The 24,185-nt window shown below is 41.5% G+C and overlaps 1 protein-coding gene across 3 annotated transcripts in view; it reads right to left on the reverse strand.

Moving 5' to 3' along the window:
* PDS5B (PDS5 cohesin associated factor B) overlaps positions 1-24,185 on the reverse strand; it is a 234,946-nt gene that overhangs the window by 77,064 nt on the left and 133,697 nt on the right. For all 3 annotated transcript variants that reach the window (XR_013224069.1, XM_077298241.1, XM_077298242.1), the window contains exons 14-18: positions 20,664-20,745; positions 19,295-19,343; positions 17,236-17,375; positions 12,520-12,635; positions 1,083-1,188 (exon numbers count right to left, since the gene is read on the reverse strand). Coding sequence is in view for 2 of the 3 variants with exons in the window: in XM_077298241.1 (XP_077154356.1) it covers positions 1,083-1,188; positions 12,520-12,635; positions 17,236-17,375; positions 19,295-19,343; positions 20,664-20,745 (493 nt within the window). In the remaining variant the exon portion in view is untranslated. The remainder of the gene's footprint in view (positions 1-1,082; positions 1,189-12,519; positions 12,636-17,235; positions 17,376-19,294; positions 19,344-20,663; positions 20,746-24,185) is intronic.

The raw sequence follows: 24,185 nt of genomic DNA on the forward strand, positions 1-24,185 counted from the left end.
CTTTGTGGTGCCCGCTACTTTCTTTATATATCAGTTTCTGTTGTTCTATGTTCTACGATTGTTCTCAGGTTTGACTGTCATCACGTTTACAGTTCTCAAGTTTGTGGTTATGGTTTTTCAACCTTGTTATTTATCTCCTTACTGCTTTCTCACTAACTGAAGAGTATAATGCCAGTCGGTGGGTGTACACTGCAGAGGATGAGCTAACTTTTTTATTTGTATAGTGTCAGCCTCCTAGTGGCAGCAGCATACACCCATGGTTCCTGTGTCCCCCAATGGAGGCCCCAAGAAACAGATTTTACGGTAAGCAACCAAAAATCTTGTTTTCTCTCTGAAATAGGACATCTGATTGCAGATATCAAGGTGTCATTTTATTGAAATCTCAATGACAAATATGCCCATATAGAAGGCAGATTCCTTTTATAATTATGCTTTGCTTGCATTTCCTTTTCTACATTGAAATGGCTCGTTCAACCAAGGAGAACAAGTCTGAATTAGTCACAAAGCACAGGGTTTTCGAGTTTCACGCTGAGAGTGAAGACCTTCCTTACCTGACCTATCTATCGCAATTAACGACATCACGCTTTCCCCGTACCGGAAGTCCGCTGCCTCGGAGTAACCCTTGGCTCTGCCCTGTCCTTCAAACTGCACATCCAAGCTCTTTCCACCTCCTGTCGTCTCCAGCTCAAAAATATCTCCAGAATCCATCCTTTCCTCAACCGTCAATCTACTAAAATGCTTGTGCTTCCCGAGTACGCTCGGGTGACCTCCGAGTATTTTTTAGTGCTCGGAGATTTAGTTTTCATCGCCGCAGCTGAATGATTTACATCTGTTAGCCAGCATAAGTACATGTGGGGATTGCCTGGTTGCTAGGGAATCCCCACATGTAATCAAGCTGGCAAAGAGATGTAAATCATTCAGCTGAGGTGAGGAAACAATCTCCGAGCACTAAAAAACTTGGGAGGTCACCGGAGCGTGCTCTGGAAATCTCAAGTAACGAGTATATTCGCTCATCACTATCCAGCAACTATAAACAATTAAGATTGCTAAATTATAATAAAAGTTATTTAAAACTCATTTACCTTAAGTAATTCTAGGCCTGCCCTGATTGCTTGATCTGTCGACACACCTTCCTCTTCATCGTCCACTGTGCCATCTATGGACTTGTTCACCAGTTTAATGAGGGAACTTGTAAAGAAAACATTCAAACAAATGAGTGTATATTACTAAGAGCTAAGGGCATATACAGCTGGGGTAATGAACTCCTGTGCCAATGCAGTTTCAAAAGTGAAAATGCTAGGACTGCTCTATATAGTTACATGAATGTCTATAGTCAATCAACTTGGATGCAATCATGCTGATAATCTTTCATCTACATTCTAATCAAACCACCAAATAGCTACTTTGATGTATAAAAAAATAAATAAAATTCAAAATGGTTTCAGTCTTAAACCCCCGAGCATGCCTTCACCTTCCTGACCAGGCCAAAATTTACAACTCTGCCAAGAGTCACTATATGAGGTCATAACTCTGGAACACTTCAACATATCCCAGTGACTCCGAGACTCTGAAAATTGGAGGTCATATTTTGCTGGAATGGTTTGAGGGTGCCATGTAACATTGGCAGAACACCCCTGAAGTGACAGAACAGCGTCACATGGCACCCTGAATATGATCACTGTACCCCTAGATGAATTCATTGGGGAGTGTAGTTTGTAAAATGGGCTCACTCATCTAGGGGTACAGTGATCACACCACATGTGCCTTACAGAATTTTAGACCATAAAGATCATGAAGAAAGGATAATTACAGTTTTACAGCTAAAATGTGGTTTTAGCCACAAATGTAATACTTTTGTAAGAGCTAATGGGAAAAAAATGGACCTCACAGTTTGTAATCGGGAACTACTTTTCAGGCACAGTGCAAAGCTCAGAAGGGAGGGAGAGCCATATACTGTATAGTGCAGATTTCACGGTTATGGTTTGCAGGTGCCATGATCCACTGGGAGAGCCCCTGAGGTGCTAAAACTGCAGAACGCCGCCCACCCCCCACCCCCAAATAAAAAAAGTGACCCTATTTTAAAAACTACACCTCTCACTGAATTAATCTAGGGGTGCAATGATCATATTGACACTAGGAGCGTGTAACAAATTTTTATACCATTTGGCAGAGAAGAAAAAAATAATACATTTTTACCACGAAAATTTTGTTTCAGCCCCAGATTTAACATTTTCACATGACGAAATGCGTAAAAATGGCACCAAAACTTGTCACACAATTTCTACTGATTGTGGAAATACCCCATATATAAATGTACAGTACTGCTTAGCCTCACAGCACTACTCGGGAGGGACAGAGCACTATTGGACACTTGGAGAACAATTTTCATGGGCTAGTTTGGGACTCCATGTACAGAGCCCCTATGTAATAGAAGAGCAGAATCCCCCTGAAGTGACAATTTTTGGGAATTAAACCCCTCTGGGAATTTATTTACAGGGATGATTTTGACTACATGGGTATTTTTCAGAAACAAGCAGCCATTGTAGTGCCCTTATGCTGTAGTGCTCATACGCCAGCCCGTGCTTCTGGAGACATGGACCCCATAAATTAAGGGGGCTCTCATCACTACAGAAATGCCAAACATGTAGGTGCTAAATGTGGTTTAGGCCCACTGTGCGGCTGAGAAGTGAGAGGGGCATTTGGATTTAGGAGCGTAGCATTCGCTGGATTTCTTTTGGGGGGTGAGGAACCATTTTGCTTTTCTAGAGCCTTTGTGCTACTAGTTACGTGGAAGCCCTTTATATTTTCGATAATAGATGATTGATCTGAGAGGAGACTTGCTTTTTTTGTGGACTGAGCTGAAGCTTTTACTGGGAACATTTTACGTAACATTTTGGATCACATTTATCCTGCGCTCTACACTGAGCACTTATAACAGGGTTTACAACTAAATCTCCGACTGACGTGATTCAGATTAAACTCCCAAGGGACCCGTTCACTATAATGAGAAGCAGAGTTACTTTTGAGTCCGTCTGACCTATGTTCAGTGGTGTCCTTTTCAGAAGTGTTAGGCTATGTGCACAAGTCCGGAATTGCCGTGGAAATTTCCGCGGTAATTCCGGAACTCCCTGCCGTGGGAAAAAAACATGCGGAATTGGCATGCATTTTCCCACTAAACAATAGCATTTTACAAGCGTAATTAGCTTGCAGAATGCTATCATTTTCCAAGCGATCTGTAGCATCGCTTGGAAAACTGATTGACAGGTTGGTCCAACTTGTCAAACATAGTGTTTGACAAGTGTGACCAACTTTTTACTATTGATAATGCCTATGCAGCATCAATAGTAAAAAGATATGATGTTAAAAATAATAAAAAAATAACAATTTGTGATATTGTCACCTTCCGGTGTCCCCGGCAGCGTTCACGATGCTTCCACTGATGATGTAGTGGTCTCGCAAGACCGCTACGTCATCACGGGTCATTGCCGCAAGGCATTATTGGCAACGGGAGCATCGCGAGTATCAAAAACGCTGCGGGGGACGCCGGAAGGTGAGAATATCACGATTTTTTATTCTTTTTTTTACAATTATATGGTTCCCAGGGCCTGGAGGGGAGTCTCCTCTCCTCCACCCTTGGTAGCAACCGCACTTGATCTGCTTACTTCCCGCATGGTGGGCATAGCCCCATGCGGAAAGTAAGCGGATCAATGCATTCCTATGTGTGCGGAATCGCGGAGAAGAATGCACATGCTGCGCTTTTTTCTAGAATGCGATTCCGCAGCGGAAAAAAAACGCAACATGTGCACAAAAATTGTGGATTGCATTCTAATAATAGGAGGCTTAATGTATTCGTTTTTAACGCAAAAATTCCTGAACGTATGCGCACAGCCTAAAACTGGTTGACTGTGCTTTTATGCATGCCTAAAAAGACGGACATACACGGATCATAGGCCAGATGGCATTCCACAGCGCCTCCACTTGCCTCAGAGAATCTTTCTCCGGGGCTTCGTCTGAAACATGTATTTCAGAGATTTACACGGAAACCCCGATGTAAGCGTTCAGCACAATAAGTGTGAGCCACACCTTACTGCTATCTTTGGGAGGCAGAATAAAATAATCAACAGTAGGTCAATAATGGTCTTTATAATTTTATGCAGTTTTTCGTGCAGATTAAGTGACGGCATTGTTCTTCGGATTGGTGAAATTACAGTGATACCAGATTAATATAGTTTTTTTTATCTTTGGCTGCTGTCACACAGTACAAGATGCTTTTTTATAATAAAAAAAAGCTTTGGCATCTCCCTATTTTGAGAGCTGTAATTTTTCCATATTTCTGCTGACAGTTATATGAGGACTTGATTCTTGCGGGACAAGTTGACATTTTTTATTGGTACCATTTTCAGACACGTTTTTTGATCACTTTCTATTCTGATTTTTCGGAGGCAGAATGAACAAAAAAACAATTCTGTAATTTTTCTTTTCTTTTATGCTGTTCACAGTGTGGTAAAATTGATGAGGGAGCCCTCGAAGAATTGCTTTATTTTCAAATTTAAATAGCTACTTGGGGCTGTAGAGGAATAAAATATATACAGTACAGACCAAAAGTTTGGACACTCCTTCTCATTTAAAGATTTTTCTGCATTTGCATGACTATGAAAATTGTACATTCACACTGAAGGCATCAAAACTATGAATTAACAATTAACACATGGGGAATTATATACTTAAAAAACTGTGAAACAAATGAAATTATGTCTTATATGCTAGGTTCTTCAATGTAGCCACCTTTTGCTTTGATGACTGCTTTGCACACTCTTGGCATTCTCTTGTTGTTTCACACTTTTTTATTAAGTATATAATTCCACATGTGTTAATTCATAGTTTTGATGCCTTTAGAGTGAAAGTAAAATTTTCTTAGTCCTGAAAATACAGAAAAATCCTTAAATGAGAAGGTGTGTCCAAACTTTTGCTCTGTACTGTGTGTGTATATATGTATGTATATGTATGTGTGTATATATACAGTCATGGCCAAAAGTATTCACACCCCTGCAATTCTGTCAGATAATACTCAGTTTCTTCCTTAAAATGATTGCAAACACAAATTCTCTGGTATTATTATCTTCATTTAATTTGTCTTAAATGAAAAAAAAAAAACACAAAAAGAATTGTTCTAAAGCCAAATTGGATATAATTCCACACCAAACATAAAAAAGGGGGTGGACAAAAGTATTGGCACTGTTCGAAAAATCATGTGATCCTTCTCTAATTTGTGTAATTAACAGCACCTGTAACTTACCTGTGGCACCTAACAGGTGTTGGCAATAACTAAATCACACTTGCAACCAGTTGACATGGATTAAAGTTGACTCAACCTCTGTCCTATGTCCTTGTGTGTACCACATTGAGCATGGAGAAAAGAAAGAAGACCAAAGAACTGTCTGAGGACTTGAGAAACCAAATTGTGAGGAAGCATGAGCAATCTCAAGGCTACAAGTCCATCTCCAAAGACCTGAATTTTCTTGTGTCTACCGTGCGCAGTGTCATCAAGAAGTTTAAAGCCCATGGCACTGTGGCTACCCTCCCTAGATGTGGACGGAAAAGAAAAATTGACAAGAGATTTCAACGCAAGATTGTGCGGATGTTGGATAAAGAACCTCGACTAACATCCAAACAAGTTCAAGCTACCATGCAGTCCGAGGGTACAACAGTGTCAACCCTTACTATCCGTCGGTGTCTGAATTAAAAGGGACTGTATGGTAGGAAACCCAGGAAGACCCCACTTCTTACCCCGAGACATAAAAAAGCCAGGCTGGAGTTTGCCAAAACTTACCTGAAAAAGCCTAAAACATTTTGGAAGAATGTTCTCTGGTCAGATGAGACAAAAGTAGAGCTTTTTGAGCAAAGGCATCAACATAGAGTTTACAGGAGAAAAAAAGAGGCATTCAAAGAAAAGAACATGGTCCCTACAGTCAAACAAGGCAGAGGTTCCCTGATGTTTTGGGGTTGCTTTGCTGCCTCTGGCACTGGACTGCTTGACCATGTGCGTGGCATTATGAAGTCTGAAGACTACCAACAAATTTTGCAGCATAATGTAGGGCCCAGTGTGAGAAAGATGGGTCTCCCTCAGAGGTCATAGGTCTTCCAGCAGGACAATGACCCAAAACACACTTCAAAAAGCACTAGAAAATGGTTTGAGAGAAAGCACTGGAGACTTCTAAGGTGGCCAGCAATGAGTCCAGACCTGAATCCCATAGAACACCTGTGGAGAAATCTAAAAATGGCAGTTTGGAGAAGGGACTCTTCAAATATCAGGGACCTGGAGCAGTTTGCCAAAGAAGAATGGTCTAAAATTCCAGCAAAGCATTGTAAAAAACTCATTGATGGTTACCGGAAGCGGTTGGTCGCAGCTATTTTGGCTAAAGGTTGTGCAACCAGGTATTAGGCTGAGGGTGCCAATACTTTTGTCTGGCCCATTTTTGGAGTTGTGTGAAATGATCAATGTTTTGCTCTTTGCTTCATTCTCTTTTGTGTTTTTTCATTTAAGACAAATTAAATGAAGATAATACCAAAGAATTTGTGAATGCAATCATTTTCAGGAAGAAACTGAGTATTATCTGACAGAATTGCAGGGGTGTCAATACTTTTGGCCATGACTGTATGTAATAAATACATATATACACACACACACACACACACACACAACGGTTCCAAGGGTCACCCAGACAATTTTGTGTTTTTCATGAAAACTCATACTTTAATTAATCAAATGAGTTGCCAAATGAATTGAAAACTAGTCCAGACATAGACAAGGTTCGAAAAAAATATTTTTATTTGAAATAATTTTCTCCTTCATACTTTGCTTTTGTCAAAGAATGCTCCCTTTGCAGCAATTCCAGCATTGCAGACCTTTGGCATTGCAGCAGTTAATTTGCTGAGGTAATCTGGAGAAATTTCACCCCATGCCTCCAGAAGCCCCTCCCACAAGTTGGTTTGGCTTGATGGCTTACCATACGGTCAAGCTGCTCCCACAACAGCTCAATGGGGTTGAGATCTGGTGACTGCGCTGGCCGCTCCATTACAGATCGAATACCGGCTGCCTGCTTCTTCCCTAAATAGTTCTTGCATAATTTGGAGGTGTGCTTTGGGTCATTGTCCTGTTGTAGGATGAAATTAGCTCCAATCAAGCGCTGTCCACAGGGTATGGCATGGCGTTGCAAAATGGAGTGATAGCCTTCCTTATTCAAAATTCATTTTACCTTGTACAAATCTCCTACTTTACCAGCACCAAAGCAACCCCAGACCATCACATTACCTCCACCATGCTCTACAGATGGCATCAGGCACTCTTCCAGCATCTTTTCAGTTGTTCTGCGTCTCACAAATGTTCTTCTGTGTGATCCAAACACCTCAAACTTGGATTTGTCTGTCCATAACACGTTTTTCCAATCTTCCTCTATCCAATGTCTGTGTTCTTTTGCCAATATTAATATTTTCCTTTTATTAGTCAGTCTCAGATATGGCTTTTTCTTTGCCACTCTGCCCTGAAGGCCAGCATCCCGGAGTCGCCTCTTCACTGTAGACGTTGACACTGGCGTTCTGCTATTTAATGAAGCTGCCAGTTGAGGACCTGTGAGGCGTCGATTTCTCACCCTACAGACTCTAATGTACTTGTCTTGTTGCTCCCATTTCTCTTTCCACTGTGGTTAGAGCCTGTTTGTGCTCTCCTCTGAAGGGAGTAGTACACACAATTGTAGGAAATCTTCAGCTTCTTGGCAATTTCTTGCATGGAATAGCCTTCATTTCTAAGAACAAGAATAGACTGACGAGTTTCACGTGAAAGTTCTTTTTTCCTGGCCATTTTGAGACTTTAATGGAACCAACAAATGTAATGCTCCAGATACTCAACTAGCTCAAAGGAAGGTCAGATTTATAGGTTCTCTAATCAGCCAAACTGTTTTCAGCTGTGCTAACATTCTTGCACAAGAGTTTTCAAGGGTATTCTAACTTATCAGCCTTCTTACACAGTTAGGAAACACAAAGTACCATAAGAACACTGGAGTGATGGTTGTTGGAGATGGGCCTCTATACACCTATGAAGATATTGCATTACAAACCAGACGTTTGCAGCTAGAATAGTCATTTACCACATTAACAATGTATAGAGCGTATTTCTGAATCATGTATTGTTAGCTTCATTCAAAAAAACTGCTTTTCTTTCAAAAATAAGTAAATTTCTAAGTAACCCTAAACTTTGGAACAGCAGTGTACAATGGTGGTCAAAAGTCCTGCATAGGCGTGAAGAAAACTATATGTTTCATACTTCTGCTTCTCTACAGTGAAACATAAATGTTTTTGTAATCCCTCATTGTATGCCATACTCATTTTTGAATGTCCCAAGTGTATAAATTGTTATGGTATGCGCATTTTTGATAATTTTTTTTACAGCATAAACCGTTATGACCTGGTGGTTAGGAGCACCTGGAATGACCTGATGGTTAAACTAGACGACAGGACAAGCTCTGGGGAGTGGGATCTCTGCTGACCGTAAACTCTAATCCTATCGCACACACTAGAAATAGCCGTGGAGCGTACCCAACTCTCCCTAGACGCCTCTTCACAGCCTAAGAGCTAACTACCCCTAAAGATAGAAAATAAGCCTTACCTTGCCTCAGAGAAATCCCCCAAAGGAAAAGGCAGCCCCCCACAAACATTGACTGTGAGTTAAGAGAAAAGTCACAAACACAGGAATGAAACAGGTTTCAGCAAAGGAGGCCAGACTTAAATAGACTGAGGATAGGAAAGGGATCTATGCGGTCAGCACAAAAAAACTACAAAAAGCCACGCAGTGTGCGCAAAAAGACCCCCGCACCGACTCGGTGCGGAGGTGCCACTCTGCACCCCAGAGCTTCCAGCTAGCAAGGCAATATGTTAGCAAGCTGGACTAGAACTTAGCAAGTACTAATAAATAAATTCAGTACAAAATGAACAACAAATGAACTAGCAGGGACTTAGCTTCTGCTGGAGTAGACACGTCATCAGAAAGATCCGAGAGAGATCTGAACCAGTACCGATACATTGACAGCTGGCATGAAGTAACGATCTGAGTGGAGTTAAATAGAGAAGTCAGCCTAGCCGCAAACGAGGGCAGCTGAGGAAGCAACCTCAGAACCAGCAGTTCCACTCACAGCCACCAGAGGGAGTCCACGGACAGAACTCGCAGAAGTACCATTCATGACCACAGGAGGGAGCTCGAGAACGGAATTCACAACAATAACCATACCTACACCAGTACAGTGTGTTGAATGGTGAACAGGTTTCTAAGTTCATTAACTTCCAATGCAAGTTCACACAGACTTAAATTTAACTTTTTAAGATTTATTATTTTTTATTTAATTCAGAGTCCTGAAAAGGGCCTTTAGAGTGCATCTTTAGCTTCTAATACTTTATTGGCCAGCCTTTGCTCTTGAGCACCAGCTTGCATCTCTGTGGCATTGAGTGAACAAGCTTCTGCAGATGTTCACGAGTGATGATGTGGTTCCAGGCCTGTATCAGAGCCTCAATCAACTTACTCTTGGTCCTTGGCTGTTTTCTAGATATCTCTAATGATACCTTGTGCCACAAATTTTCAATTGGATTGAGGTCCGGGGACTGAGCTGGCCAGTCAATAGTAGCCACCTTGTTCTTTTTTTTCCATTCCGTTACTGTCTTAGCTCTGTGACAAGGAGCATTATCATCCTAGAAGGTATAATCCCCTGAAAACAGGTGTTGAGCAGAAGGCAGCATTTTCTTATTAAGGATGTCTATGTATTTTTTTGCATTAACCATACCCTCCACAATATGAAGCCTTCCAACACCATTGGCTGCCATACAGCCCCAGACCATTGCTTTCATCGGATGTTTCACAGAGAAGCTCAAACACTCTGGCTTGTACTCTTCATGTGGGAACCTTCTCACATAAGACTTGCCATCATTTCCTAAAATGCAAAAAGTGCTTTCATCACTAAATAGCACTTTTTCCCACTCCTCCTTCCTCCATTTTAAATATTTTAATGCCCACAATCCTCCGCTGACAAAAATCTGAAGGCTCCCATCATAAAACTCTATTGTATGATTCACTAGATAGACCAACAGCTAAAACAAACAAACAAAGCAGCAGATGTGATGCAATGTAATGCAATGTTGATTGACTGCCATATCCAGGTTATGATTGGTCACAAGAACCTCATCTATGATTGGCTAATTTTGGATCTGAAGCTGTACAGTATTTAGTTGTGCTTTCAATTCCCATATTGTTGCAATAATTTCAGGCAAAACTGCTTCAAAAGCTAAAAATATTACAGGGAGAGAATGCAAAATTGTACTCTGAACAAAACCATATATAATATGTCATTAGCATCGAAGATATTCGACAGAAAACATTTAAAACTTGAAAAATCAATTTATCCTATGCAAGACTTTTGAACACCACTGTATATATATACACATATATACATATATATTATCGTATACAGAAACATTTGCACAGCATATGGGCTAAGTCCCACTAAGTCAAGGTGGGAGACCCCAGAGAAAGTGGTGGAGAATGGAAGTGCTAAAATCCTGTGGGACTTCAAGATCCAGACGGATAAGCAGGTGTTGGCTAACCAACCAGACATTGTGATAGTAGACAAGGATCAGAATACAGCTTTGATAATACATGTGGCAGTGCCAAGTGACAGCAACATCAGAAAGAAGGAATATGAGAAGCTGAATACCAGGGCCTCAAAGGAGAACTGGAGAAGATGTGGAAGGTGAAGGCAGCAGTGATTCCAGTGGTGATCGGAGCACTTGGAGCAGTGACCCCTAAGTTGGTAAAAAATGGCTACAACAGATCCCAGGAGCAACACCTGAACACTCTGTCCAGAAAAGCACAATGCTGGGAACATCCAAGATCCTGCGTAGAACCCTCAAACTCCTTAGAGGAGTCGAGAATGAGAAAGGACAAAAAAGACCACCCTCAGTGGGGGTGGGGTGAGAGGGAAGATAGATATATATATATAGATAGATAGATAGATAGATAGATAGATAGATAGATAGATAGATAGATAGATAGATATATATATATATATAGATATATAGATATAGATATATAGATATATATATATATATACACATACACACACACACATAAACAAAAAAACAAAGTACAAGATAAACACCCCTGTTTGCCAAAAATTACAAAGCAGCTTCGCTGTGTGTGTGATTAAGAGTTCAGTGATACCGGATATGCTTTTCACTGTATAATTTTATGGAGTTCAATTTAATAAAAAAATGGAAATTTTCTTTTTATTAAAACTTTTTGTAAATTAATTGATTAATTGAAATGTAATTTATGAATATGACAATGCATTGGTGCTTCATAAGCACGTAAAAGGCGTGGGCATCTCAGACATACCCCACCTATGACCTAAGGGTATGTGCACACGATGTCTTATTCAGGCAGATTGTGCCTGAAAAAGCTCAAAAGATTGAACAAATGTATTTTTATGTAAAGAGGACTTCGCGATCATATTTTCAAGGCCTTTGAGATCCGTTTAACTGCTTCAGGTTTCCAAAGATGCTAAGCGGTTAAGAGAAGTAAAGAACTGACTGTTCCATTCAAAGAAAAGACTCTATACTTTACAATACAAGACAATGGGAATGCTCCAAAGATGCCGGGTGGGTCTTTCTGAGCGTTTTTACTTCATAAACAGTTTCTTCATTGTCGAATAGAAAAAAACAAATTGACTGAAAAATGCCATTGAAAGAAAAGACAACCCAAGATAACGGAAAAATGCTCGCTCTTGGAAAGCTCAGAGGGGGTTCACCATCATCTAAAAGAAGTGTGCACACAGCCTAAAGGGGATCGAGTAAGGGAATTCTTTTTAAGCCCTCGGAAACCAGTATAAAAGTAAGTGCACACAAAGTCTTTATCCTGACAGCTGAGTATTTCCTACAAATATTTTAGAAAACCAATAAGGAAAAGGCCTGCGGTCATTTCCTAAAGCAGCTTAGTAGTTTTGTCATTGTTTCCAAAACCCTGACATTTTTTTCATAACTTCTATTAGAAAAACAAGGTTGGTTTTACCATAAATTCTACTCCCCTGAAAAATCATGGTCTCCAAGTAATTTTTAACAAATTGAAATTCCCCAAAAATTTGTTTTTTGTTAACAATTTCACAGAACCTTGATTTATTTATTTTACCAGTTTTCCATTTGTATGTTTAAATGAATGGTGTCACTCAAAATTCGTCAGGCAAAAATGAAAAGTTGAAAAAAAAAAGTTGTGACAATTGGAAAAAAGGGAGGGGAGAAAGATGATCTTACAAAGAAAAAATGCCTGGCATGCAGGTTTTACATTTTTTAAGGAGAAAATGGATACAATTCCTGCACCTGAGCAGCCACAGTTCCTGCACCTGAGCAGCCACAGTTCCTGCACCTGAGCAGCCCCTGTGCACACATCCTTTCTTTATACAGATGACATAACACACAGCTTCTTACCTTATTGACTCTGTGTCAATGTGTACGGGTGCTATCCGTTCAAGCAGAAACTTCATCATTTCCAGAAAAGGATTTGTTGGTTGTTTCGGATTGCCTAGTTTCTTAGTAATGTCACGCTTTTATTTTTAAAGAAAATGTAGAGAAGAATTAGCTTAGCCCTTTATATTACATATTTCTTTATCAAATTATAAGGAGTGTGACTTACAGTCTGCTTGAAACATATTCAACAAATAGGCAGAAAAACTCCTATTACATGGAATGATGAGGCAAAAATCTGGACTAGAGAATGAAATCAGATTTAGTGTGTCTTATAAATTGTATTCCATGCACTCTGATTGAGCCAAGCGACTCTTTGCTTTATATTGGACTTTCACAGTTTTTAGCTGCTTTGTGTCTTTATAAACGTGGTCAAAAGAAGCTCTGAAGACTGAACATGTTCACAGCAAGACAATTTTACACTGCAGTGCAGATTTCATTTTTTTAATTAAAAAAAAAAATTTTATTGAAAATTTTTCAAATTTTACAGAAGAATAAAAAATAATTACGCATTTTAGATTTTTCACTATCATTTATAGGTTATATTATACTATAGTAATAAAACATTTTTAAGTAAATAAAGAGTAAACTTTCACAAACAAGCACAGACACTAAGACAAAAAGAATGGGGGGGTGGAATGATGTGGAATGTTATGACGTAGTTATATCCATCTCATAGAGGTCATATATTTAACATTTCATTCTTTAACATTTATTAAGCTTTTTTTTTTTTCAGGCAGTTTACGGACAGCACCTGCCTGAAAAAGAAGTTGTGCAAAATGGGAGGATATGATCTGTGTCCTCAGCATTCCTCAGTGATCAGATCATTGCTAACAGCGATCTAACAGTTAGTGGGTGGTAAAATTAGATAATCTCTGAGCTGCTCACGGAGGATTGCTGTGGACACCGATCTTGTGATTTTAGTTTGTTCCAGACAGATTAAAGAAAAATAAATATATCAAGTGTAAAAAATAAATAATGACTAATCAGAAAAAAAACAAAAATGAAGAACACAGATGCGAGGACGCCGCTTGCTTCGTTCGTTAGCCTTACTCAGTGGCACTCCACAGCCACCCACACGGAAGGACATACACTAGACCTTATCCTAACCTACCTTTTCTCCTTATCTAACCACTACCTATTCACTTTCAGATCCCAGTCCTCCTCGCCTGCCACCAATGTCTGGCAACTAGCACACCCCACACAGAAGAAACCTCGCACACCTGGACATTCACATACTCCCTCACTCTATTCTAAAGCTGTCCTCCATATCTTCACTCCACGACAAAGACAACACCACCGTTTTCTGCAATGCCACACTCACATTAGCCATTGACTTTGTTGGCCCTCTCATGCATGGCAGAGTGCGATAAACCAATAGATAACTCTGGCACAACAGCCTCGATAAAACGATTGGGCAAGTGTCCAGGGTTGTGGAGCAGCGCTGGAAGAAAATGCACTAGCTAGACCAGGGGTGTCAAACTGCATTCCTCGAGGGCCTCAAACCATGCGTGTTTTCAAGTTTTCCTTAGCATTGCACAAGGTGCAGGAATCATTATCTGTGCAGGTGGTTAAATTATCACCTGTGCAAGGAAATCCTGAAAACATGACCTGGTTGCGGCCCTCGAGGAATGCAGTTTGACACCCCTGAGCTAGACGACTTCACCGTATTTAAACAAGTCAACCTTCACCTCAGCTAAAGTGGACTACTTCACATACCCCATATCTTCCTTATCCCACAACCCGAAACAGTTATGCCACACTTCTCCCACTTCTGCCCTCCACTGTGACCTCCCACATCTCTCTGCAGAAGAATTTGCCACACATTGCAAAAATAAGATTGACCAATCAAGGGAAGTCTTTACTGCTCAACCACAACCCCTACATATAACAGACCAATGCCCTGCCCCCATTATCTTCCTCCCCGACATCACTGAAGGAGAGCTTACTCATCTTCTCTCCATATTGCACCTCACTACTTGTGCACTTAACCCCATCTCACCTTCTTCCCAACCTCACCACCACACTTATCCTGGCCCTAAGACATCTCTTCAACCTATTGTTATCTTCTGGTATCTTCCCTTCTGCTTTAAAATATATCACTCATCCTGAAAAAAAAAAAAAAAAAACATCCCTCGACCCAACCTCTACGTCCAGCTATCGTCCCAAATTGCTGCTCCCATTTGCCTCCAAACTCCCCCAACAGCATGTCCACGCTGAACTTTCCTCCCAACTTTCATCTAAGGCCATGTGCACACGTTCAGGATTTTTAGCGTTTTTTTCGCGTTTTTTCGCTATAAAAACGTGATAAAAACGCGAAAAAAACCGCTAACATATGCCTCCTATTATTTACAAGGTATTCCGCATTTTTTGTGCAAATGTTGCGATTTTTTTCCGCGAAAAAATCGCATAGCGGAAAAAAAAGCAACATGTTCATTAAAAATGCGGAATTGCAGGGATTCCGCACACCTAGGAGTCCATTGATCTGCTTACTTCCCGCACGGGGCTGTGCACACCATGCGGGAAGTAAGCAGATTATGTGCGGTTGGTACCCAGGGTGGAGGAGAGGAGACTCTCCTCCACGCACTGGGCACCATATAAGTGGTCAAAAAATAAGAAATAAAATAAAAAATAGTCCTATACTCACCCTCGATGTCCCGCGCAGTGTTCCCGCCTCCACTGCACGCTGCCGTTCGGTTCCTGTAGCTGATGTGCGGCGAAGGACCTTGCCGATGACGTCACTGTCCTGTGATTGGTCGTGAGCGGTCATGTGACCGCTCACGTGACCGTGACGTCACGGAAGGCCCTGTGCGCACAGACCAGCTATAGGAAGACGAACGGACACCGGTGAGGAGATGTCTGGGTGAGTATAACCATTTTTTTATTTTTTTTATTATTTTTAAACATTCTATCTTTTACTATAGATGCTGCATAAGCTGCATCTATAGTAAAAAGTTGGTCACACTTGTCAAACAGTATGTTTGACAAGTGTGACCAACTTGTCAGTCAGTTTTCCAAGCGATGCTACAGATCGCTTGGAAAACTTTAGCATTCTGCAAGCTAATTACGCTTGCAGAATGCTAAAAAAACGCGAAAAAAACGGAAAAAAAACGCAAAAAAAAAAATGCGGATTTCTTGCAGAAAATTTCCGGTTTTCTTCAGGAAATTTCTGCAAGAAATCCTGAACGTGTGCACATACCCTAACTCACTCTTTGGCAACCTACAATCTGGCTTCCATCCCCTTTCACCGAAACTACCCTAAACAAAATTACTAACAAATTACTCACTGCCAAAGGTAACAGACAATTCTCTATACTCCTCCTTCTAGACCTGTCCTCTGCCTTCGACACACTCAACCACTTGTTCCTACTACAGATCCTCTCTTTCCTTGGCGTCAAAGATCTTGTGCTCTCCTGGATAGGCTTCTAACTGCACATTTAGCATCTTCCACTAGCATACTACATGCTCACCCTGCCCTCTCTGTTGGTGTCCCTTCAGGCTCTGTCCTGGGACCCTTACTATTCATGATCTATACCTTTGGCCTGGTGCAACTGAAAGTCCCATGGTTTCCAGTAACATTTAGACGCTGATGATGACACTCAGATCTCTAGCCTAGATAACACCTCTGGCTGTCCAGAATCCCTGAGTGTCTACCAGCCATACCCTTCTCTTCTTGCTTCCTAAATCTCAATATAGATAAAACTGAACTCATCATCTTGCCTAACCCACCTACTCAATCTATCTTATCTATCACAATAAATGACATTACGCTTTCCCCTGTACCTGAACTTCGCTGCCTCGGAGTAACCCTCGACTCTGCCCTATCCTTCAGACTGCATATCCCAGTTCTTGCCACCTCAAACTCAAAAATATTTCCAGAATCCTTCCTTTCCACAATCCTCAATTTACTAAGATGTTAGCGCATGCCCTCATCATCTTCCACCTTGACTACTACAATGTCCTCCCAGCTAACACTTACGCCACTCTCCAGTCTACCCGCTGTCCGACCAATCCATCTTTCTCCTCACTACTCCTGCGCTTCTCCCCTCAGCCAATCCATTCATTGACTCCCAATTCCCCCAACAAATCCATCCATATATAACTCCATATCCAACTCCATCGTATATATCTGAACTAATCCCGCAATATCTTCCAACATATAATCTCAGGTCCTCCCAAGACCTTATTCCCTCCGCCACACTTATACATTGCTCACCCAATTGCCTAAAAAAACTTCTCCCGAGTATCCTCCATCCTCTGGAGTTCTGTGTTCCAACACGTCAGATTCTACCACACTCGGAACTTTCTCTTCAAGAAAGCTTGCAGCCTGCAATACCCCATCTCCCCACCACAGGAGATGCCACAACCTCCCCCAACCTACTGTATCCTTCCCCATTACCCTGCAGACTGTACGCCCGCAGGGGAAGGGCCCTCTGCTTTCTGTACCAGTCTATAATTGTTAGTTTCTTGACCATAATTTATATTTGTATTTTGTGAGTAAACCCATTCTTATGTACAGAAACACAAAATCAATGATGCTCTGAAAATAAATAATATATACAACAGGTTATTGTAGTGATTTTACAATGTACAATGTGGCGACATTAATTCTGGAAGAGCAAAAGAATAACTTAGAAGACTAGCAGCTGGTAAGAAAGTATTTTAAAGGCTGATTCTCACCACACAAACTTCCGCCTGCTTGCATGAACAGGTTGGGCTCACAATCTTCTCTAGTTGCCCCCTAATCTTTTCATCTTCCTCTAAAACTTGTGTAAATTTCTTTAAAAAGTCTTGACCTTTACCAGGATCGGGCAAGTTTCCTATGATGAAAGAACAAATGAAAAACAATGTAAAATCAAGTCACCTGTCACTATGCTATTCACAGATGAAAGTCGCCCGAATCTTCAGTTTGTCTATGGAACCCACACAACTCTCCACCGACAGATGAGGTTGAAAGATGGATCCAGCTATTGAAATTCTGATACATTTAGTCAGCGGGAGGATATGGCTCTACCACAAGAGTCTTAAGATAATAGAGCAGCACTTGGCTGTGCCTAGTATCTGTGTATGGGGAAGTCAAGAGCAACCGCTGTCTGACGGACTATGTAAAGGTACCGTCTCACAGTGGCACTTTGGTCGCTACGACGGCACGATCCGTGACGTTCCAGCGATATCCATACGATATCGCTGTGTCTGACACGCAGCAGCGATCAGGGACCCCGCTGAGAATCGTACGTCGTAGCAGATCGTTTGGAACTTTATTTCGTCGCTGGATCTCCCGATGTCATCGCTGGATCGGTGTGTGTGTGACACCGATCCAGCGATGTGTTCGCTTGTAACCAGAGTAAACATCGGGTTACTAAGCGCAGGGCCGCGCTTAGTAACCCGATGTTTACCCTGGTTACCATCGTAAATGTAAAAAAAAACCGAACAGTACATACTCACATTCCGGTGTCACGTCCCTCGCCATCTGCTTCCCGCACTGACTGAGTGCCGGCCGTAAAGCAGAGCACAGCGGTGACGTCACCGCTGCGCTCTGCTTTTACTTTACGGCTGGCACTCAGTCAGTGCGGGAAGCAGACGGCGAGGGACGTGACACCGGAATGTGAGTATGTACGGTTTTTTTTAATATATATATATATATATATATACCGTATTTTCCGGCATATAAGACGACTGGGCGTATAAGACGACCCCCCAACTTTTCCAGTTAAAATATAAAATCTTCTTAAAAGTCGGGGGTCTTCTTATACGCCGTATGTCGTCTTATAGGGCCGGTGACTAATGTGCCTTTTGGGGGGGGGAGTGATCCTGATGACGAAGAGGGGGAATCTCACAGGAAAGTGTGAGTGGAGTATCCCCCATTACCTCATTGTAGCTGCAGTGTGGGGTGCTGGGGAGCGGCGGCGGCCACCGCCCCACAGCACAGCACCCATGCGGCACAAAGAGGAGCAGCAGCTGCCGCCTCTCCCCAGCACAGAGACCCCATGCTGCAGCTACAATGAGGTAAGGGGGGATACTCCACTCACACTTTCCTGTGAGACGCCCCCTCTTCATCATCGGGACCACTCCCCCCACCAACCATATACACATTGGTGTCTGCACTCGGCGTACAAGACGGCACCCGGCGTATAAGACGACCCCCGACTTTTAAGAAGATTTTCAGGGGTTAAAAAGTAGTCTTATACGCCAGAAAATACAGTATATATATATATATATATATATATATATATATATATATATATATATATACACACACACACATCATATATATATATATTCATATATATATATATATATATATATATATATATATATATATATATATTTACGATGGTAACCAGGGTAAACATCGGGTTACTAAGCGTGGCCCTGCGCTTAGTAACCCGATGCTTACCCTGGTTACCCGGGGACTTCGGCATCGTTGGTCGCTGGAGAGCTGTCTGTGTGACAGCTCTCCAGCGACCACACAACGACTTACCAACGATCACGGCCAGGTCATATCGCTGGTCGTGATCGTTGGTAAATCGTTTAGTGTAACGGTACCCTAAGTCAGCCAACACCTACCCTAATGTGTATGGGGGCTGTAAGGACTAGCTTCTAGCTGTACATCACCCATTACTAATAGATCACATACATTCTCATTAGTAGACATTGTAGAATGTCAATCGAGGCTTTGTATGAAAGACAAGAAGCAATAAAAAGATGTTTAACTATCACATTTCACACGAGGACTTACGTGTAATGACCATGACTTTGGAAAAAATTGCTTTACTTCCAGACTCCGACTGAAAGATAAAATTATAAAATCTTTAATTAAGTTACATTTTATAAACCCATGAAGTCAACACCGGAGATTATAGTGTAAAGCCAAGAAAGTACATTGGTTTTCATTAGTACTAAAGTATGGACTATTGATTCATATTGATGTAAAGAAAAACGACATCACCTCCCAGTGAGGGAACTACCTGCAACCAGTGGCTCTGGTTTACTATGATACAGGACTACATGGATTCTGGCTTCACTAGCACGGCGGGCCTTAGAAGTTTCGCATTTATGTGTTTTTTAGACCTATTTTTCATCATGCTCAAAGGGCACAACGAGGCCTAAATTATGAATTTGCACAACACAATTGCCACTATTTACATAACTTTGTGAACAAAAGCCAACTAATAGATTGAATAAAAGTAGACAGTCTAAAAACGCATGAAATGTATAAAAAAAAAGTGCTCAGTGTTACAACACAGGTGTGAACAGGTTTTAATCACAGCTCGATAAAACCTACCAACCGATATAATTGTAAACTATCAGCCAAGGAGAAGTATCATTAGGTTAGGTTCCCAGAAAAGAAGGTCGCCTTATCTTCATTTTAGCTTTTTTTCTAGAAAAGCAATGCAATTCCACTTTCAATATATTCCATGTTTGCATACTATAAATTAAAAATTGCAGCTTCAATTTCTTAGTTACATATGGAGGTGGCCACTTTTAGCTTGCACCTGTTCACACCTGTTTTTCTGTTTGGAAGTGACGGTCTGTCTTTGATATTTGTATACACATGTTTTCTGACTGAGCACTCCAGGACAGCTATCATATTTGGTTAGGTTCAAAGCAAAGGTGGTCGCTTTCTCGATGGCTGCTAGGCACACATGAATTGGCCAATTTATGCAATAATTATCTTCATTTTAACAGCTCTTCCCAAAGACTACATTCAGCTGAGGAGTCCTAAGTCTTCCTTGCCTTCGATTGTGAAGGAGAGGATACCATCTCCTATTTTTCCTCCTCCTCTTCCAGTGATAATGAACACTCGCATAGATGCCCCAGGACAGTATCATTTACTCATTGATAGCTCCCACCTTTAGTGATTACCGATGGGCCTCACCTCCCAAAAATGATGAGCCTCAGATTCCTGGTTTTTTTGGCCCAATCAGGAAACCAATTTGACACTTCCAGACTCACAGAAATCAACTTCTTCTAGTGTGTGGCGGCTGTAACAATGTCCCGGCACCGACTAACAGCTGGCTCTGTACTGATGCACTGGTAAGGCGGCTATCAATTTACATGAAGCATTTACAAAGTATCTCTCCTGATAGAAACAAAGACACACTTACTTTGGGCTGTTTCATCAAGTCCAACAAATCCTTCACATGATGTCGGAGCAAATTCTGACATTTCCACATTTCATTCAATGCTCTTTCACAGAAGGAAGAAGAAAAGCAAAGTTAAAAGTAATTAAATCAGACTGATGGATGTTTGACACCCAGAATCCCACTGCTAAGCTGCGATTACAACACATGGCTGACAGGAGAAAAACCCAAACACTGAATGGAGCTGCAAAGCGTCAATGCATTCCGAGTGTAGCTGCCACTGCCAGGTACTGAAGAGCAGCTCCTAGTAAGAGCAATGAGACCTGCTCGGCAGCAACAGATGACAGCAGTATAGATATGTGTGAAATCTCTTACAATATCACCAGTGGGTTGGTGGGGAAGAGCGGAAAAAAAGATTACTAGATAATTATTACATATATAAAGAAGGGAATATAGGCTGTAGTAGCATTAAAGGGAACTTGCCACCCCCCCCCCCCCCCCCCCCAATCGTTTCAAACTAAAAGAGCCACCTTGTGCAGCAGTAATGCTGCATTCTGACAAGGTGGCTCTTTTAGTTCTGGGTGCTGTAACTAGAGAAATAATCTGTTATTTAATTTGTCAGGAATACCTTGTCTTCAGTCAAGGAGGCCGACCTTTCCCCCCTGCTTCAGACGCCGCACAGACGTCACTCAAAACTTCTTGGCGGCACCGCCTCCTCAGCGCTGTTTTGAAAATAGCCGGCGCCTGCGCTCTTTTTTCCTGCCTGGTGCAGGCGCAGTGAGCGCTGCCCGTCTTCCCTCATATGCAGTCTCGGTGACTGCGCCTGTGCGGCCGCCCTGCTTGTGAATCCCAGCCCCGCAGTGACTTATGACTTATTCACATTGCGGGGCTGGGATTCACAAGCAGGGCAGCCGCACAGGCGATTTTCAAAACAGCGCTGAGGAGGCGGCGCCGCCAAGAAGACTTGAGTGACGTCTGTGCGGCGTCTGAAGCGGGGGGGGGGGGGGGGGGGGGGACGCCTGCCTCCTTGACTGAAGACAAGGTATTTCTGACAAATTATAAAACGGATTATTTCTCTAGTTACAGCACCCAGAACTAAAAGAGCCACCTTGTCAGAATGCAGCATTACTGCTGCACAAGGTGGCTTTCAGTTTGAAACAACTGGGGTGAGGGGTGACAGGTTCCCTTTAAGGGTCAATTTAAAGGGAACCTTTCATTGTGAAAATGTCACCTGACCAGCAGGCAGGGTGCTATAGAGCAGGAGGAGTTAAAAAGACTGATATACATTTTTGTGTAAACAGTTTCATTAAAACGTACATTTTTATTTTCATTTAATACGATTGTAATCATGAGTCCAGTTGGTGGTCCTATTCAGTGACCAACAGTAATCCCTGTATGACTGTGCATGCAGAAATATCTGGGCACCCTCTGGGCGCCCCTCGATCCACAAGCTTTAACCCTGCTATACTGTTTGGGACTATTTGGAAAAAAAAGTTTGTAAAGCTGCAGACTGTTTATTATGAGGATCTGAAAACTTATGAGTGGTATTATATACAGATCTCTTGTCATAATTTCAGTCACATAACTGATTTATAGTATAATTGTGTATTATCTTTTGCACCTACTATGGTTTAATCGATTTCTTCAGTTCCTGCCAGTCCATGCATTTGATACATTTGCATGTTACTGCAGATAGATGGGCTTTGAGTACAGGTTTGTGCAGGTCTGTTTCACTGTAGTATATAAGCTCTTATTGTTTCTAAACTGGTTAGTGTTTGCTACAATTTTTTTATTATTGTTGTTTATTTATATAGTGCTATTTTATTCCACAACGCTGATTTTACCCGGTTAATGTCGTGAGTGTCCATTATTTGGAAAGTTGGATAAAAATGTGTCAAAGACATCCATTGAGTGAAGCTGAATTGGAACAGCTTGCCAACGCCTCAGATTCTGAAGACGATATCCAACTGGAGAAAGTGTCTGAAGATGAGGAACACATAAGTGGAGAGGAAAGAGAATACGAGAATTCTGATTCGGACGTGGGATCTTGATGTGGCACAATAACCAGACATCTAGTCCAATGAGAGCAATTCTGTCTAAAAACAAAAGAGTAATTTGGAAGTTGCAGCCTTCTGCCCAGGCAAGAAAATTGTCCTTTGCTAACATCAGATAATTCTCTAATAACGAGTTGCTATTAGAGAAGTTTGCGATAAATTAATAGAGATTCTTCCAAAATTATACAATATTGAAGATAATGTCACTGTGGATGAACAACTTGTAGCATTCTGAGGTAGGTGCCCGATCAAACCCACCTCTTCCGACAAGCCTACAACCTGCAGTAACCACCGATCGACCAAACCACTGCACGACCAGCTCTATCCTCACCTATTGTATCCTCACCCATCCCTTGTAGATTGTGAGCCCTCGCAGGCAGGGTCCTCTCTCCTCCTGTACCAGCTGTGACTTGTATGGTTTAAGATTATTGTACTTGTTTTTATTATGTATACCCCTCCTCACATGTAAAGCGCCATGGAATAAATGGCGCTATAATAATAAATAATAATATAGTTCAATCATTACTTTACTGGAGATACAGCAGTGGTTTCTTACGTTTCCAAACAAAATAAACCGGTCATTCTGATGAGCACAAGGCACCATGACTATGCAGTAAGTAGTCAGGATGACAAAAGGCCGCAGATGATATTAGATTATAATTCTACCAAAGGGGCAGTTGATGCATTGGATCAGCTAATAGCCACGTACACAAGCAGACGCAAAACTAATCAGTGGCCAATGGTTTTATTTTATAACATTGTTGATGTGTCTGCCTACAATGCATTTGTTTTGTGGCGTGAAATAAACCCTGATTGGAACGCCAATAAACTGTATAAACGAAGACTTTCTGGAAGAATTAGCAAGTCTCTTGCTGTGCCATCTATTTTAGGAAGAAATGTAAACCCCGAAGTGAAGGAGCAGCAGCCATAGTAAGCCGTATCCAGCAGCATGCACAACGCCGCGAACCCACGGCCTCCACCAGCACTGGAAAAAGACTAAAGGGAAAAGATGCAGCATTTGTCCATCTTCTGTGATAAAACAAATCTAAAACAAATGTTCTAGTTGTAGTAAATATTTATGTAGAGCACATGTGAGTTATTTCTGTACAGAATGTAAGAATGTCAGAATATAGCAAGTAGTGAACCTGTACAACCCTATGCTTTACTTATTTTAGAAAACTGAAGTTTTGATTTAAACTTCATTTGTTTCTGACTAACCATGTTCACATACAGTTAAATAATGCAACTGATATATAATACGCTTGGAGTAGCTAAATGTCAAAATTAACAGACTTTAATATGTCTGTAGTGTATAGCCAATATGAACAGAACAGCAGGGTTATTCCCGAGTTTGGAACTTATTCCCTAACCGTGGTAAAAGAAGTGGGGATAACTTCCCGATCGCTGGGGATCCGACCAATAGGACCACCCAAAAATCCTGAGAAGTGTGAATAGAGAAGTGGTCGATCATGCGCACCATCGCTCTACTCAT

The sequence above is a fragment of the Ranitomeya variabilis genome, chromosome 3, assembly GCF_051348905.1.
Source record: "Ranitomeya variabilis isolate aRanVar5 chromosome 3, aRanVar5.hap1, whole genome shotgun sequence".
NCBI classification, from domain to species: domain Eukaryota; kingdom Metazoa; phylum Chordata; class Amphibia; order Anura; family Dendrobatidae; genus Ranitomeya; species Ranitomeya variabilis.